Genomic DNA, 18,788 nt, shown 5'->3' on the forward strand with positions numbered 1-18,788 from the left:
ATAAATATACAACACTTTTTATATAAATAAACTCACTAAATAATTGAAGTAATATTTATTGTTCATGGGTAGGTAAAGCCAATATAATTTTTAAAATAATTTTACCTAACTAATCTATTTTTTCAATGTCATTCCAATTGAATTACTAAAAAAAAAATTACTGAGTTAGAAAAAATAGTAACAAAGTTCATTTGGAAGAACAAAAGGGCAGGAACTTCAATTAAACCAGGGGGAAAAAAAAGGAAGTAGATCTAGCAATATCAGGCCTTAAACTATATTATAAGGTGAGCGCATTGTTGAAGTATAAAAAGGATAATTTTGATTATTTTAAATTAAAATTTTTTTGTAGAAATAAAACCTATGTAGCCAAGAACAGAAGGAAAGCAGAAAGTTGGGGAAAATCTTTCATAGACAATCTCTCAGATAGGATGTGATTGGGTTGGAATATTGCTGTGGTGTGGGAAGTGATGAGCTGGTTGATTTAGAAAAACATGGAAAAATTTGGGCTTATGGAAGAGGATGCTATCCACCTTCAGAGAACCAGATGATAGGAGGAAATAAACTTAGTATGGTCTTACATATATGTGTATGAGTGTGTATGTGTATATACATATATTATATAATACATGTATATGTTTATAGATATCAATGTATATTTGTGTGTATATATACATATGTGTGTATGTGTGTGTGTGTGTGTGTGTGTGTGTGTATACACCCAATTAATTGTAGCCTTCTTTGGGGGGGAAAGAGGTGTAGGGGAAAAATAAAGCAAAAAGTACACAGCAGAGAACAAAAGAAAACCAATAAGGAAGCAAAGAAGATCTGGGCAACTTTGAAAACAATGTAGCATTTATTATATAGGTTTTCTTGAAATGGAAATTTATTGTTATATATTGAACCCTTTTTTATGGTCTGCTGTGTACATGACAATTTGTTTTTCTTTCTCATTTTGTATTTAAGTTTAAAAATAAAGAAATTACACCAAAAAAAGATAATATTACTTTTCTTCCTCACTACCAGAGGAAATTGATGGAAAAAACTTAACATTTGCTTTAAACAATTAAACATTTGGAGAACATTTTGCATTTTTACTTTTTGTATCTGCCATCTGCTTACTGATGGTCTGTATATGATTTTTGCTTTGGTTTGTTAGTATGCAGTCAATGCATAGTTTCTCTCAGCCTAGCATCTGAAAGTAGAAATTCTTCCTTTCTGAATGAGCTTGTTATGATCTAAGCAGTGCAGTGTAATGGATAGAGCACTGGACTTAAGTCAGGAAGATCTGGATTTAAATCTAACTTCAGACATTTACTAGCTATGTGACCTTGAGCAACCCTCAATTTACTCGTCTGTGCAAAATGATGGACCCTGCATCACAGGGCTGATAGGAGAATCAAATTATATAGGATATAGAAAAGTGGTTTACAAACCTTAAAATTCTGTATAAATGTCCATTTTTATTATTGTCCCTGCGCGCTTACATCTCTATCCCCACCATCCTGTAGAATATAAAGTAGGGACTCTTTTCCATTTTGCTTTGGTATTGACAAGGCCTCTTCGATGTGGGCACTTAACAGCCTGTTAGACTGAACTCCAAGTATTCGCTTATCTTATAATCACATTTTAAAACATGTGAGGCCTTTTCATCACAGCTCTGTGGGGCTGGTGCAATTACTGATATCCTCATTTAGGAAAACAATGAGCAAATCAAAATTCATAGAGACCAAGCACCCAAGACATGCAGCTAACAAGTGTCAGGACTGGAATTCTTAGGACTGGAAATTTAAATCTGAAAAGGTGTTTGGAGAACATTTACTCTAACCTCATTTTTAAAAGAGAGGAAGCTAAGACTCAGGGATCCAAGTACACAACTAGTCAAAGGCAGAACTGAGATGGGAACTCAGAGCCCATGGCCATAAATCTAGAGTTCTTTCCATTATAGCTGAACTACCCATGGGGTAGCCAAATGACCTCAAAGGCCTTATGCAGAAAATGCATAATGCATCTTATGCAGAATTGCTACCCCTACCCCCAAAATTCAAAGACAACGGAAAAGGAAAGGAACTTCACCCATGAAGGAGCCATCATATAGCTTTAATTTCCTTCTCTGCCTTGATATTATCTAGTAGGGAAAAATGCTGTGAGTTGTAGACTATGTCTGTGAAATCAGAGGACCTGAGTTCAAATCCTGCCCGTGGCCTTGAGCAAGTCACTTAACCTCCTTGGACCTCAGTTTCTTCATCTATAAAAAGAAGGGGTCAGACTAGAAGGTCTAGACTAGACTAGAGGTCCCTCCCAACTCCATATCTATGATTTTTTTTTAATCTATGATCCGTGGTTCCTAAAGTCAAGTTTAGAACCCTGTCTACCAAGTCAGACTGCCCCATATTACATCACAAAGGAAGCTCTAGAATCATTATTAAAATTAGTGGTATTCCATAAAGAGGGTATAATAATTATTAACTATAATAATAATAATAATAGCAAATATTTATAAAGTATTTACTATGTGCTAGGCACTGTGCTAAATGCTTTAGAATTATTACCTCATCTGATCTTCCCAACAGCACTGGGAAGTCGGTGCTATTATTATCCCCATTTAACAGATGAGAAAACTAAGGCAAACAGAGGTTAAGAAGCCAGATTTGAACTCAGAAAGATGTCTTCCTGACTCTAGGTCTAGCACTCTAGTATCTATGGTACTACCTAGCTGCCTCTCCTTGGAGGTCTCCAAAAGACCAAATAATCACTTTCTAGGTTTATTATAGTAAAGGTTCCTTTTGGATATGGGTTTGGCTAGAGCAGCAGTAGATATTTAGATAGGTAAATATTTAGCAACCAGCTTTCCAGAGTCGGGGTGGGGGAATGTATGCGGAACATACTTTTAAGTTAATTTAAATTATTAACATTTTCTCCAACACTTTCTTAAGTCTAGACAATTGACAACAACAACAAAATAAGTCTTGATCTGTAGTTAGCTGATTTCCAAGGTATAATGCTCACACTGAATATTTAACAGTCAACTTTTGAGAACCTATTTGAGCTGAGTACAGCACAGCCCTGGACTAGAAGGTCATTGATGTCCCTTCCAACTCTCAAATTCTGTGATCTTGTGAAAATCAATCTCATTTTATATTCTATTGTCATGCCTCTTTGATCCCCGCACTCTATTTCCCCACTCTTTTTATCTGCCAAATCCAGCCTTCAAAGAACAAAATCTTGCCACCACCGAGGAAGCTGGCAAGGCTGGATGCCAATTGCCAATGAGCTTCTCCTAACAAGCAAGGGTGGCCTTATCGTAATTTTTTCTCAAAGGAGACAACTCTTCTATTCTGGTATGTTTGTTACAAAATCCATATAAAGATTTTGTGGCATGCTTCTTATAAAACATATTTGTGTACCAATCAACATTACAATACAGTATTTTTTTTTCCTAGAAGCATTGGGAATCAAACCTTTCTTATGTGCTGCCCACCTGTTCTCCCTCCTCACTGATACTAACTCATTGTGTGATGTTGGCCAAGTAACTCCCTCTCTCTAGGCCTCAATTTCCTCATTGGAAAAGTGAGAGATTTAGATTAGAGGATCTCTAAAGTTTCTCGGGTCACTCACTAGAAAAGCGAAACTCAAACACTGGTCAGCAGTAGATCCATTCAATCTCATTGTCAAACCATCACATGCCACAGAATGAAAGAGCTAGGGCTGTTTGGCTTAGGGATGAGAAGACTTGGGGGTGACATGATGCTTGGTTTCAAGGATCTGAAGGGATGTCACAGCAAGAGCAATATATTAGTTGTGCTTGGCCACAGAGGCCAGAACTAGGAGCAACACTGGGGGGGGGGGTTGGGGGGGGAAGTGCAGGGACACTATACATTTGGACTTGATTCACGAAATGCTTTTTAATCATTAGAGCTGCCCTACAACAGCTATGGACAGTGTCATTTATACGACGCTTTGAAGTTTGCAAAATTGCTTTATGTGTGCTGTTGCATATGAGCCTCAGGACAACCCTACAAGGCAAGGGGGGAGAATAATAATTGAGCAAACAAATTCCTTAAGGGTAAGTGAATTGCCCATGGCCTTGCAGCTATTAAGTGTCAGAAGTGGGATTTGAATCCAGGATATATTCATTGTGAATCCAGCATTCTTTCTACTACATTAAATAATGGGCTACCGCGGGAGGTAGCAGGTTCCCCATAATTGGAAGTCTCCAAGAAGAGGATGGATTGACTACTTAGTCAAGGACAAAGGATTCATTGTAGAAGGAATTCTAACCCAGGCAGGGGAAGGAATAGATGGTGGAGGTCCCTTCCAACTTGGAGGAACTGTGATTTCATTATTCACATTCTGATAAATTTCAAAAAGGAAGAAATAGAAGTAATCTGGACATATTTCCTGATTTTTAGATATGTCCTGGCTTTCATTAAGGTCCCTGTCTAATTCCATTTAGGCTATGGATTTAATTTCTTTCTGTCTCTTGCCTTCTTTGTAGCTTTTAATTATTGAAACATTATCATCATCCTTAACTGCCTCGTGGAATCTCAGAACTGGGATAGACCTCAGAAGTCATCCAAACAAACCCATACTTGAAAAGGAATGCCTTCTACAGCCTATTAGACAGCTCATTCCTTAAATAATTCTGATCCATGCACTTCATGGACTATTCAGAATTTTTTAATGTGTAGGTGACTGAGGGTGTATAATTTTCCTCACTTTAAAATGTGAACTGCCTAATATTTATAGTGAAAACATTGCAAGAACAGTTGGATTCAGGGCTATTACATTGCCTTCACCTTCACCTTACAGTAATATACAACAAAATATGCGTCCGCTTTGGGTGTCCATATCCTTCCCACCCCCAGTGCAATTCAAGTTACTCAAGACAACTGAGTAGTCATATCATGAGTCACTCGGCATAGGAGGCCATAGGAAATCAGCAGCTAACAGAACAAGTGAAAACCAAGGCTACTCTGCCCAGAGTTGCATTCAGGACTGTCTCTAACTCTGCATTTTACCTAATCCAATATTGTTCATCTGTAGCTTGATTCAAGCTTAGACTGGACGTCAGAAGACCTGGTTTAGATGAAAACCCTGCCACTAACAGACTGGGTGAACTTGGGCAAGTCATTTGACTTCTCAAGTTTTCCATGCCTTCATCTATAAAAACAAGAGGATTGGACTAGATAATTCCTAAGATCGCTTCTAGCTTTAACATTTTGTGATTCTGTGACTCAGCTTCCTTTAAGCTGTAACAGTCTAGGAGAATTCATCCACTTAAAAGTGTCTGAGGATGACAAGTTCTAAAGTATGTAAAAAACAGGCTTTCTTTGGCGGAGGTGGGGGAAGGATCACTTTAACCTCTTTTAGTTCTACCAGTGGCTTAATTGAGTACCAGTTTAATTCCTTGACTTTCATGTATTCATAGAACATTGGAGCTGGAAGGGACCTTAGAACTTCAAATTTGAGAATGTAGAGCATAGAATGTTCAATGTCGAAGAAATCTTAGAAGGTATGATATTGCAATACAAATAGTTAGAACTGGGAGAGACTTAGAATGCTAGAATATATAGAACATGAAACAGCAGGCTTGGAGCAAACCTTAGAAAGTTCAATGTAAAAACAGAGACTGCCAGAATTAAAATGATCCTTATAACATAAAAGGTTATAAACAAAAATCTATAGTATTAAAGTTGGATGTCATCTTAAAGCTTAGCTGTTCTAATCCCCACATTTTCAAGAAGAGGAAACTGAGACCCAGAGGGACAAATTGACCTGCCAAAAATAATGGAGCCATTTCTTGGAAGACACAGGCTTAGGACCCAGATGTCTTTGTTCAAGTTCACTGCACTTTTCATTTGTACGAGGTGTTCTCAAGGCAACCATCCTATTTCCCTCAAGAATTCCAAGGCACATGAACTTAAACAAATGTTATACTGGGCATAAACGAGAATTCATCAATCTCAATTCTGTCTCTGACAGTTTTCATGGAGGAATTTTGGCAGGAGAACTTAGAAGTTGCTGCCTATCCTGATAAGCTCCTTTGGGGAAGGGATTATTTCATTTTCATCTTTGTATCCCCAGTGCCTGACATATAGAGGCACTAAAGAAACGTTTGTTGATTGATTGATTGAAATCAACATGCAAAAAATTTCCAAACTCCCTCCACCCAGTACCAATTTAATTATTTCTAAATCAGTCACTTTTATACTGCTTCACTCTACAGGACCCTGAGTTAATTCCTGGGCTCTAGAAAGTCATTTACCTGGGAACCTAGCACAGATGCCTAAACATCATCACTTGCTCCTTATCAACAGGGTATTATTCCCCTTGTACCTTGCCATCAGTAGCCTTAGCACAGCTATATTGGTTGCTGTTTCCTGTGGCCACAAAGGCCCTGAGGGACATATAGTTAATTTACTTTAGGAACTAGACAGTAAATTCATAGGAGCATAGATTTAGAATTGTAAGAAATGTGAAAGGCCACCTACTGTATCTTCTCTCATTTTATAGATAGGAAACTGAGGCCCATATAGATTAACTGACCCATCTAAAAGCTTGCAAAAGGAAATGTAAGACCCAAGATCCCTGGCTCCAAATTCAGTGATCTTTGTATTGTAATATGCTGCCTCATTGCTGTCAGTAGGAATCCCAATAATCACTAAGAAACCTCAAAGAATAACGGAGCATAGAATGTAAGAGCTAGAAGAGCCCCCTGATGTCATCTTACAAATGAGGATATTAAAGCTAAGAGAGGGCACAATCTATAGCAATTCTGGAACTGGAACAGAGATCTCTTAACTTAAGGTCCAGCCCCATGATTGTTGTGCAGACTTATGCATGGTGCTCTGCTCCTCCTCAGGAAGCTCTCACTTCTGTGGAATGAGCTGCTGGAAAGACCATGCACTGAGCCAATAGCCCCAAAGGAATTGGACTTACCCGTTGGGCCAGGCAGAGGTCTTTCAGGGGGCGCAGTCGATGTCTTCATGCTGTTGCCCATCTCTCCGGTTCGACTGCTCACTCTTGGGTTAGAAGAAGCAACTTCAAAACTAAGACAGAGGAAACACACACTCAAAGTAGGACTGGCATCAAGCTCTTGGGAATGAGAATGACCCAATTTAGAATGCATAGTGCATCATTTTTTTAAAAAGCAGCTTGCTTCATGAAAGCTGATGTTTTTTATGTGAAGATGAGATTTGTGTGTTCTGGTTAAACTTAGGCAACTCAAGTTGTTTTATCAGGGGAACAACAGAGGGGGAAAAAAACCACAGAGAGGGAAGTCGCTAACAAATGCTGTTTGTAGCAAAAGTTTCCATTACTCCTGTGCCTCAAGCTGAACGCAGTAAAAAACCTGAGGACAGCTTGGGGGAACAAGGGGTGGAGTTTGAGAGACATCAGCAATTCGTATCATCCACGAAATGTGTCTTTGTTAACTTCATTACTCAAAGGTTCTGTGATTCTGTCAGTGTGACCCATCTGTTCACACAGACCACAGCCACTCCGTGACTTAAGATATGGTTCTTAAGAGTTGCTCTGAACAAAATGGATCATACTGCCATCAGAATTATCCTGTCATCAACCTGGTGACAAAACCCTTCCAATTTATCTAAACAAAACTCTTACTGGGACAGCACATGAAGTTCTCCAGATTGGGGGATGTGTCAGACTTCAAACTTTACTGATAAGCCTTCAAGAACCTGGTGTCCCTTCATGACATGATGAGGCATCACACGCAAATTTTAGTGGAAATGATTAGTGCCCTGTCCATCATTGTCAAATGATAGACACAATGCAATTTTCTTCCAAGAAAACAGTCTTTCTCAGGTTCTAAAAGACTATAATAACTCAGGCATATTACTGACTGTGTGGCTTAGTCAAAGCAAAAGGTTCTCCATTGACTACAAAGTGAAATTTCAGTGCCCAAGGCTGACATTCAAGGCACTCTAGAAACTGATTCCAACTTACCTGTCCAATCTTAGCTTATGCTGGGCCTCCTTCTCATTTTCTACATTCCAGCCCAATTGGATTCTTCCCCAGTCTCATCCTGGCCTCTTCCACCTGCGTGCCTTCTTTTGCTCCTTTCTCTATAATTGGAATAGAGTCCTTATCTAACCCCCATCTCCATATATTGAAGCCCCTCCCTTCCTTAAATGCCCATCTCAGGTGCTACCTCCTCCTCCAACTCCCTTCTGCCTACCTGAGTGAAACTGATCTCTCTCACCTTCTCATAACAATTTCTCTCTCTTTCCTTTCTCCCAATCACACTTTGCCTTGCATCCTACCTATCTGTATTCAGTCAATGAATCACCTAATGAACAATCCTTTATGAAGCACTGTGCTAGACACCGTTAGGTGTTAGGGATACAGATACAAAGAATGAAACAATGCCTACTCTTGAGGAGCTTATATTCTAAGGATATAGTGACCGTCTTCAAATGCTTTTCCTACACCCTCTCCTCTTTGCTACATACACCACCACCACCATTAGATTGGATTGTGAGCCCCTGAGGAAAGAGACTGAGTCAGTTTTCATGTTTGTATTCCCCTGGCACTAAACACAATGAGTTGCATTTAGGAGATATATAATAAATGGCCATTGAATTGAAATGGAGTTTAAGAATCTTATCTTATTTAATGGAGCTGCCATACCCTGGAGAGATAACCCATTTCGTGAACACAAACCATTATCCATGTGCAGTGACATAAATTTAAATTTCCCCAACCACTCCATTCAATTCTAAACTTATCAAACATCTCTTATGGGCAGTGCATTCTGTTCCCCCAAGGAAAAAATGTCCTTAAAAGGGCCCCTTTAACATCAATTAATTAATGAGCAAAATGAAAAGCATATAGACAGGCTCTTTTTAGCATTCAGAGGAGCCTTTCATTAGCTGAGGGAGAGAAAAGGAATAACTATAGCCAAGCTTGGCTCTCTTGAGATCTGGATCCAGACTTTGGACAGGCCTCCTCCAGCTTTCTCACATTCCCCAACCTCCCATGTCTTTCCTATGGGAGGAAATCATAGAATTCTTGAACAGGAAGAGGGAGCTAGATGGTGCAGTGCACAGAGCTGAACTGGGAGACAGGGGCAAGGGGAAGAGGCATTTATATAAGGCCTGCTAGGTGCCAAGCATTGTGCTAAGTGATTTTTATATAAGTATTATCTCATTTGATCCTCACAACAACCCTGTTAAAGTAGATACTGCTTGAAAGTTGAAAGAACTGAAACAAACTGAGGCAAATGGTGTTAAATGACTTGTTCAGGGTCACACAGCTAATAAGCATCTGAGGCCAGATTCGAACCAGAAAGATGTCTTCCTGACTTCAAGCCTGACTCTCTATCCACTGCGCCACCTAGCTGATAGATTAATTAATGTCAGTCATTCATTCATTTATTCATGAGATTGATATGTGTCTATTAGGAATTTCCATATTAGTATTTTAAGAGTTGCAGTGTTTTCACATGCATTATTTAACAGTGAAAGCTGGGCACTGCCCTAGATTATGGGGATATAAAAACTAAATGAAATAATGCCTGCCCCCAAGGAGTCACAGTCTACTAGGAGTGTGACATATATGTGTGTGCATGTGTGTGTGTGTGTGCGTGTGTGTGCGTGCGTGCATGTGTGTGTTTGAAACATATACATACATACACACATATTATATATATGTATACATATATATGTACAAAGGAAATACAAAGCAATCAACAGGCACTGTTAAAAACACTGTAGAAAACACTGACAATTGGGGTGGGGAGATTAAGAAAGATTTCCCATAGGAGGTGGCCTTAAAAGGAGCTAGGGGTTTAAGAGATGGAGGGGAGGAGGGAAAGCACTTTAATCTTACAACAATCCTGTCAGGTACATAAGGCAAAGATTATCACCCTCTGAGGTTGAATGATGAAAATATAGCTCTTCAGAGACATTCAGGATTGCCCAATTTCACCCTGATGCATGACACAATCAGAATGTGAATCTCTGTCTTGTGAGTAGCACATACATATCAGCACAGTAAAAGGAGAGGGAATGGAGAGGAAATGCCAGCTGGGCCATTGACCCTGGGAACCTGAGAGCAGCGCTGCAGTGAGGAACAGGGGAAGGCAAGGATTTTCAGACATCCCCCTTCCCCCAAGGAGCTCATTTCTCCTTCTGACTTATGCTTCTTGGCATGTTCTCTGCCGCCCTTAGCCCTTTCATGACATTTAGGCAGGTTGACACAAATCACTCAGAAATTTCATCATGGAGAATCTGACTTTAGTTCTCTAGAACATACCAGCTTGGGTCAGGGGGAAAAAAAGGGAAAGAATTTAATTCTTTCTTGTAGTATTCACTCAGTTGGCCAATAAGTATCTATCAAGAGTTACCAGATGCATGGCACTGTGGTAGGTACTTAGGAACTTCAGAGTAAAGACTTGGCACAGTTCTTGACCTCAGGGAGCATATGGTTCAATTGCTACAGAGTTTGTGTCCAATAACATCAACAAACATTTGTCTAGTACCTGTTATATGCAAAGTATGTAGATATATAATTTCTAGGAAAATGTCAGCTACTTTTACTGTATTACATAGGAATGATGAGGAATCATGATATAGTGAAGACAAGGCTAACCTTGGATCCAAGGCCTGGCTCTGACCCATAAGGGTTATAGAACTCCAGGCAACTAAAAACATCTTAAAGCCCTCCCCACTCCAAGCAACTGTCTAAGACTTTAAGTCAGGGAGAGTTATTAGTCTTCATAAGTAGAAGGATTTTCCACATTGGAAGTTCCCAACATTGATCAAATCACAGATTCATATCTCCTGCCTTGTAACCACCACCATCAACAACAACCACAAAGTGGTAAAAAGAAACAAAACGGAGTTTTTCTGATCTGTTGGATGTGAATCTCTAACAGATTGGCAATATGGAAGAAACGATAGATTTTCAGTGAAGACATCTGACCTCAAACCCTACTTGGGTTATTTATGACTTGGGTGATGTCAGACAAGTTACTTCAGAACTCCAGGCTTCCGTTTCGTATCTGTAAAATGAGATGTCATACTTAATGACTCCTCAGGCCTCTTCTAGCATTCACATGCTAGAATTCTCAGATTCAGGTTTCCCAGCTTCTCATGGAAGTGGCTTCATGACCTGTCTTATCATAGCCTCCAATAGCTAGTCATTTCAGTCTTGTACTACTCTTCGTGACCCCATTTGGGCTTTTCTCAGCATAGATGTTGGAGTGGTTTGCCATTTTCTTTTCCAGCTCATTTTGCAGATGAGGAAACTGAGGCAAATAGGATTAAGTGACTTGTCCAGAGTCACACAACTAGTAACTGTTCTCAGGCCAGATTTGAACTCAGGAAGATGAGTCTTTCTGACTCCAAGTCTGGTGCTTTATCCGCTTCACCATTTAACTGCTTATCATAGCCTCCAATGGACCTCTTGAAAAAATGCTGTTAGAAGATACAGAAATGATCATTCTTCCCCTATCTATTCTGATTAAAGCCGAAACTCCTTCAGGATAGGATTAGGCCTAAGCCTTGGTACTCTGAAGACTGAATAACATCTCTTAAGGGGCTCCTAATATTAATTAGTATATCTTTTGAACATCATATATGTGTGTATGTGTGTATATATATATATATATACACATTTAGTCTCTTTGGATAGAATGAAAGTTCCTTGAGGGCAGCAACAGTTAAATTACAGTCTTTGAATCTCCATCACCGGACACAATAATGCTTAGTAAATGCTTGTTGATTGATTGAATATGCAACATGTTGTTGTTGGAACTTACATACTAAATGGACAGAACACTTGGAGACTTCTTGAAGAGAATGTGGCCTCAGTTTCTCACCTCTCTGGCATGAATGTAACTGTAGTTGGGACAGATTATGGGAGAGAAGCCAAGAGGCTGCTAGAATTGGTGGAAATCTAAATGGACTTAAAGATCGGTAGGTGGAGTGGTGGATAGGGTTCTGAACTTGGAATCAGAAAGACCTGAATTCAAACACTGCCTTAGACTTTAACTGTGTAATCCTGGGCAATTTACTTAGCCTTTGCCGGTCTTGGTTTCCCCATCTGCAAAATGGGAGTAAATAACAGTAGGGTTGTTATGAGGATCAAATGAGTTGTCTGTAAAGCACTACATAAATGCTAGCTATTATAAAACAGGAAAATGTCTTTCTACTGACATCATTCATTCATTTAATAAACATTTATTTTATTTGGCATTATTGGAAGCACAACACAGTCCATTCTTTCAAGTAATTTATACTCTAGTAGTAGAAATGGACAGAAAATAACTGTAATAAAAGTTGGAATATATTCACGAGAGAGAGAGAGAGAGAGAGAGAGAGAGAGAGAGAGAGAGAGAGAGAGAGAGAGAGAGAACATTCCAGCTTGTGGGGGAGGAGGGAGGGAAGGGAGTTAGTAAAAACTTTATGGAAGGAGGGTCAGCTGAACTAAACCACAAAAATAGGATGTCCTTTCCCTGTAAGCCCTCAATTCTACTACTTTTTTCTGCTCTTACTAGTTTCTTCTGAATTAACTTCCATGAGAAGGTTGCATCCAAGATGTCAGGGCCTCATGCATCCCTTTTCTCAGTCATCCTAATGTTGGAGGCCAAGGAGGAAAAAAATTCCTGGTATATATACATCACTCCAAAGTGACAGAGCTGTATCTCTGCCCTGTAGCATATTCTCTCCACATGATATTAAAGTTATAGGGGAAAAAATCAGTTTTAAAGGCGATGAAAGCTGGGTTCCCAGAATCATAAACTTTTTTCTTTTTAAATCAAAGAGACATTAGATTCCTAAATGATGTAGCAGCAGTATTTGGATGAACATGTCAGAGGATTTAACTGGGAATATCCAAGGGAAAAGTCTAGTTAAGGCCTGCTTTGCCCAGGCTGTGAGCTTAGAAGAAAGAAGGGGAGGAGAAAGACAGTTCTGTGATATTTCAATGAAACACCTTTTGTTGACCGCACTCCCCTTTCCCCTCTCCTGCCATTCAGCCCCAGGTCTGTCTTTTTAGTGACCACCACATTGTCATGGTCACATTTTCTGTATTAGTTCCTTTCCTGTTCTCCTTTGATCCTGAACCAACCAGGGACCCTGACCTTAGGAGGTATGTGTTCAACTCATCAAAGGGCAGGAAGATGGATCCCATCCTACAATCCCTGAGATAACCAGTTGTGGGGCTTTAACCGTACCACATCTACCCTTATCCTCTACACTCCCTAACTTTATCCCCTCTCTCTGCTTTGTAAACTCCAAGAGTTCCCCCCTTCAGGGCATTTATAACCTAGAAACAAACCAAACATCCATAGCAACAGCTGCACGGGTGCCATTGGGACTATTCCTCCAGATCATCTCACAGGATGAGCAAGCATGAATGGATTGGGATGTGTGTCATGATCTCAGTATGTTATCTTTCCCAAAACAAGAAGCCCTTATCTAAACTTCGCTATTACTGCTGAGGGTACCACCATCTTGACAGTCACCCAGGCTCACCACCACTTCAGCTCCTCCCTCTCCTTCCCCCCACATATCCAACCAGTTTCCAAAATCTTGTCATTTCTACCACCACAACAACTCTCCCATCAGAACCCATTGCTCACAAAGCCACCACCCAAATTCAGTTCCTCATCACCTCAAGCCTGGGCTATCCCAGTAGCCTCCTTAACTGATCTCTTTGTCACAATTCTCACCCTTCTCCAATCCATATTCCACACAATTATCAAAGTTATCCTCCTAAAATACAAATCTTACCAAGTCATTCCAGTGACTCCCTATTAACTCTAGGACCAAATATTATTTAATCTTTATTTCATCCTTTTTATTTTCTATTTGTGGGTGAGTTTCACAATATATACCATTATTAGTAAATCAATGCATGTATATAATGAATAAATAATTGAATATAAATACATATTGTGTATACGTGTATTTTATATACAGTGTTTGTGCCCAAACATATTTTACTTATAGGAGTATGTGATCAAAATTGTTTGAAGATTCCTGATGTAAAGGAGGGAGTTGACATATTCCATGTTATTCTAGAGGGTAGAACTATGACTAATGACTAGAAGCATCAGGGAGTAATAATAATAATAACAATATCTAACTTTCATTTATTCCTTATTATGTGCTTTACAATTATTATCTCATTTGATCCTCACAATAACCCTGGAAATACAGTGCTATTATTATTATCCCTATTTTACAGATGAGGAAACTGAGGCAAGTGATACCACTAGTAAGTATATGGGGTTAGATTTGAATTCAGGTCTTCTTGACCAGCACTCTACCCAAAAACCACTTATGTGTTAAAAATGAATTTTTAGCTGAATATTAAGACATTTCTAAAAATTTGATGGTATATTCTGTCTTGCCAAAAAGCAAGTTTCCCATCACTGGAAGTATTCAAGCAGAGAGACTATAAGACTATCCCTGTTAGGGATATTGCTCAAGAATTGATGTGGTTGAGCATGAAGAGTCCTTCCCTGATCAACAGTTGCTTCACTGTTAATTCCATTAGGGGAAATTCAAGAATCCTTCTGAAGTGGGATGGGGATAAATGGGGTAGGATGGACACGTAAAGAAATGCCAGATCCCACTGCCTCCCAACTCCTCTGCATGTTCTTCAAAGACCCCTAGTGATGTTCCACACAGCACACCAACTCTTTTTGAGATGGACTAAAATACAGTAGAAAGAAAACTGGAATTGGAGGTAAAAGATTCAGATTTCATTCCCATCTCTGATACTTAATTAACTCTGTGACCTTGGCCAAGTCACTCAGCTTATTCATCTATCAAATGGAGAAGTTTGGAATATATGATTCTATATTCTAAGGTTCCATCCAGTTTAGGATATGCTCCAATTGGAGCATTCTGTGTTGTAACAGTCTGTATCCTAAGGCTGTTCTGCCTCTAAGATTCTATGTGTTGTATTCTAACATTCTGTGTTTTAGCAATCTGTTTTGTAAGATTTTTTCTAGATCTAATCATCAGTGTCTTTAGGGCCTTCTTAGTTCTGACAAATCATCAAATTATTTTTTTTTTTCTTCTCTTTGTTCAATTCCTCTCCCATTAAGTGCTTACGTAGGATACTTGAGAGCATATTTTTCTCATATCTCTGAGGGTGAGGTGCTGTGAACTGGACATTAAGAAATGTGGGTTCTATTCCTAGCTCTGGGTGACCGTGGTCACCCTCCAACCCCGCCACTCCCAGTCTCAGTTCCTTCTTCTATGTAATGAAGAGGACTAGATGACCTTAAAGTCCTTCCCAGATCTAACATTCTAATATTCGCAAGCACATACACAGAAATGCCTTTAACATTCTAAAATCGAGATCTAAAACCCTTTAATAACATTCATAAAAATGCACACATGAGTCTGTAGAGTTGTCTATAGTTTGACAGTTTGACCTCCCCCTTGCTGGAAGATTTCCTCATCAATAAAATGGGGCTTTGGAGTAGATAGTGGTCCTGTCCTGCTCTACCCAGTGAGTCTATAAATTAAAAAATGTGCATGTTTTGATACCAAATCCAGCATATTTCTCCTTCATTGTATAACAATGTCTTTAGTAAACTTAATGACTTATACATCCAAATCTCTTGGTATTGCAATTTACTTTCTCTTGATGTTTGTGGTTTCTGGAAAACTCAAGGAGTGGCCACATCACAGGTTTTATAGTCTAACTGGTCTTGTTTAAACCTTGTTACAGTTTGTAACCAGAATCAGACTCTCAGAGGCTATGAGAACCTCAGAGGCCAACCTGTTCAGTCTCCACATGAATAGGAACCATACTATGGCATATCCCACCAGGACTCACTGGACTTTGGCTTGATAACCTCTAGTGAAAGGCCTTACTTCCTAAGGGCAGCCCATTCCACTTCTGGGTAGCTCTAGTGATTAGGGAGTTTACATCAAGCCTAAAGCTGTCACTCAACAACTTCTACCCATTGTTCTTAGTTTTTTCCTTTGATGCCAGCTACTACAAGTCCAATCTTGAATAGTCCTACAGTTACCTAGAGATGGCTTTTATGCACCCCCACCTTAAGTCTGAAATTTTCTCTTCTCCAGGCTAAATATCACCAGTTTCTTGAACCAAAACATATATAGTATGGACTCCAGGCTCTCCACCATCTTGGTTGTCTTCCTCTGGACATTCTCCAGCCTGTCAAAGCTGAGAACTAAACAAAATACACCAGGTGTGGTTTGATAAGAGCACAGTACAGAGGAACCATCAACCCCAAAGTCCTAGACACAGTGTCTCTTACTTTAGCTTAAGAATATACTAGCTTTGTTACTCTGTTGCCTTATATTGAGCTTGCCATCCACCAATACTCTCGAATCCCTGTTGTCTAGCCCTCTCCCCTCCCCAATCTTATAGCTGTGAAACTGATTTTTTGAACCCAACTGTAAGATTAAGCATTTATCCCTATTAAACTCAACCTTTAGATTAGATTAGATTTGACTTACTATTCCTGTCTGAGATTTTTTTGGATCTTGACTTTGTCATTTGACACCTTAGCTATCCTTTCCCACATTTGTGTCATTTATAGATTACCAGGAATGCCATCTATGCCTGTATCCAAATCCTTGATAAAAATGTTGATCAGCACACCTCTCTGAACACTCTACTAGAGGCATTTCGAGTTAATAGAGAATCTTCGATGAGTAGTCTCTAGCCCTGGCTACTCAGCCAATTCAGAATCCACCTAACCAAATTATTGTCTATGTTTAATATTTATTTACATGTTTAATTATCATTTATATTTATATATTTGTTATATGTTTAAATTATTATTCATATTTATCATATGTTTAACTATTATCATATTTAATAACACCAAAGAGACAGAATGGTCTTCAACATTTTTTTCTTTATGCTACTCATTCAAAAGGTTTTCTTGTTATTCAGAATACATCTAATACCTTTCACAAAAAGCTTCTCATGAGAAGATTTTACTGGATTGCAACAGATATCACTAAAAGTTTCTTTTTTTTTTAACTTCCCCAGTATGAAAGGAAGCTCTGCCTAACGGATAAATCATAAAGCTTAGAATTCATAGAGCAATACACGATGTAGGTCTTTCAAAAATATCATTCCCTTAAACAAGCTTCTTGGATTGTAAGTGAGATGGTCTCAGCTAAGATTTGGCCTACAACTTGACTCTGAAGTATTCTTCTAAGGGGTAAATTAACATAAGGAAAACCTTGCTAGCAATTAGAGTTGTCCCCAAGTGGAACAGGCTGCCTCAGGAGATGAGTTCCCCTTACTAGAGTTTTTTGTTTTTGGGCAAAGACTGGATAACCGGTCTTCATGTGTGTTGTAGAAGTTTTTTGTCCAATCATGAAATAGACTTGGTGATCTCTGGGAGTAGTTTCCAACTCTGCAAATTTCATAATACTGTGATGTTTCAGACATAACTAGAGATGAGAAATGATTAATTTTTGCCTCTATCAAGGAATACTTTCATGCTAGCTTCTTAGGAGCTTGATCTTACAACTATTTTTTTTTGATGCACATACAAATTGGTATCTAACATTGTATTGCCTTCTAATTACGCTTATTAAAAAAAAAGGCTTCTAGGAGGGGAAAAATGTCCTGGGAAGTCTCAATTAACCAGATCCAAATTAAACTGAATCAAAATTAGCCAGTTTTTTTATGTACTTCATTTTAAGGAGGAAATATCATAAGGAGGGATATCATAATTTAGAGGTGGAATATCATTGATTTCTAAGGTCATCAAGTCGTTGTCATTCAGCTATTTCAGTCATGTCCTGCTCTTCGTGACTCCATTTGGGCTTTTCTTGGGAGTGATACTGCAGTGGTTTGCCATTTCTTTCTCCAGTTCATTTTAGAAATGAAGAAACTGAGACAAACAGGGCTAAGTGATTTGCCCATGGTCACACACACAGCTAGTAAGTGTCTGAAGCCAGATTCGAACTCAGGAAGATGAGTCTTCCTGACTCCAAGCCTAGCACTCTATCTACTGTGCCACCTAGCGCCCCTCATCAAATCATAGGATCATAAGATTGTAGATTTAGAGCTGGAAGATACCCTAGAAGTTATTGAGTCCAACCCCTTCTTTATACAGATACGGAAACCAAGGCCCAGAAAAATTAATTGATTTGCCGGAGGTCACACAACTAGTAAATAACAGGATTTAACTCTAAGTCTTCCTTATTCTAAGACTAAGCACTTTATCAACTAGTCTAACATGCTCGTAAGGGTGAATTAACTGGCCTGGAGTAATATACCTACAAGGCGAAAGCAAGGATTCACACCCAGTACTTTTGAGTCTAAATTCATTGCTCTTCCCATGTGCTATTCTGCCACCCTACTTTGTAAGATAATTCAGAAATTAATAAAAGTATAACTTTCAAAGTAATCTTCTATAACTTTTCTATCAACAGTATCACAAAATCATAATTAATGCTTAATTCTGGGCAGAGGATTAGAGTAGCAAAATTCTCAGGAATCTTCTAGCGCTAAGATTTTGTGAATGGTCATGCTGACACATCATTCTCCTTCATGAAGGAAGAGTCAGTGAGGTTCACTAGATTCTACTTACTGCAGCCAGAAAGTGGACATATATCTAGAAAGATCATGAAAATGGATAGAAATAGATAGAAAGACAGATTAGATGGATAGATAGATAGATAGATAGATAGATAGATAGATAGATAGATAGATAGATAGAGTTCTGTGGATAGCATGTTGGGTCGTTTCAGGTCAAGAAAATCTGTGTTCAAATCTAGTCTCAGACACTGGTGACCCTAGGCAATTCA

The 18,788-nt window shown here is 38.9% G+C and overlaps 2 protein-coding genes across 5 annotated transcripts in view; one reads left to right on the top strand and one right to left on the bottom strand.

Moving 5' to 3' along the window:
- The window catches only part of TG (thyroglobulin), a 364,454-nt gene that overhangs the window by 261,373 nt on the left and 84,293 nt on the right, over positions 1-18,788 (top strand). The window lies entirely within an intron of this gene.
- The window catches only part of SLA (Src like adaptor), a 58,390-nt gene that overhangs the window by 38,128 nt on the left and 1,474 nt on the right, over positions 1-18,788 (bottom strand). The window contains exons 2-4 of one of the 4 annotated variants that reach the window (XM_020997887.2): positions 16,046-16,183; positions 7,966-8,084; positions 6,940-7,049 (exon numbers count right to left, since the gene is read on the bottom strand). In XM_020997887.2, the coding sequence (XP_020853546.1) occupies positions 6,940-7,000 (61 nt within the window). In that variant the 5' untranslated portion in view covers positions 7,001-7,049; positions 7,966-8,084; positions 16,046-16,183. Of the gene's footprint in view, positions 1-6,939; positions 7,050-7,965; positions 8,085-16,045; positions 16,184-18,788 lie in introns of those variants that run through there. The other 3 variants (XM_020997885.2, XM_020997886.2, XM_020997888.2) reach the window with 3 other exon arrangements.

The sequence above is a fragment of the Phascolarctos cinereus genome, unplaced genomic scaffold, assembly GCF_003287225.1.
Source record: "Phascolarctos cinereus isolate Bilbo 61053 unplaced genomic scaffold, phaCin_HiC Scaffold_4;HRSCAF=312, whole genome shotgun sequence".
NCBI lineage: Eukaryota > Metazoa > Chordata > Mammalia > Diprotodontia > Phascolarctidae > Phascolarctos > Phascolarctos cinereus.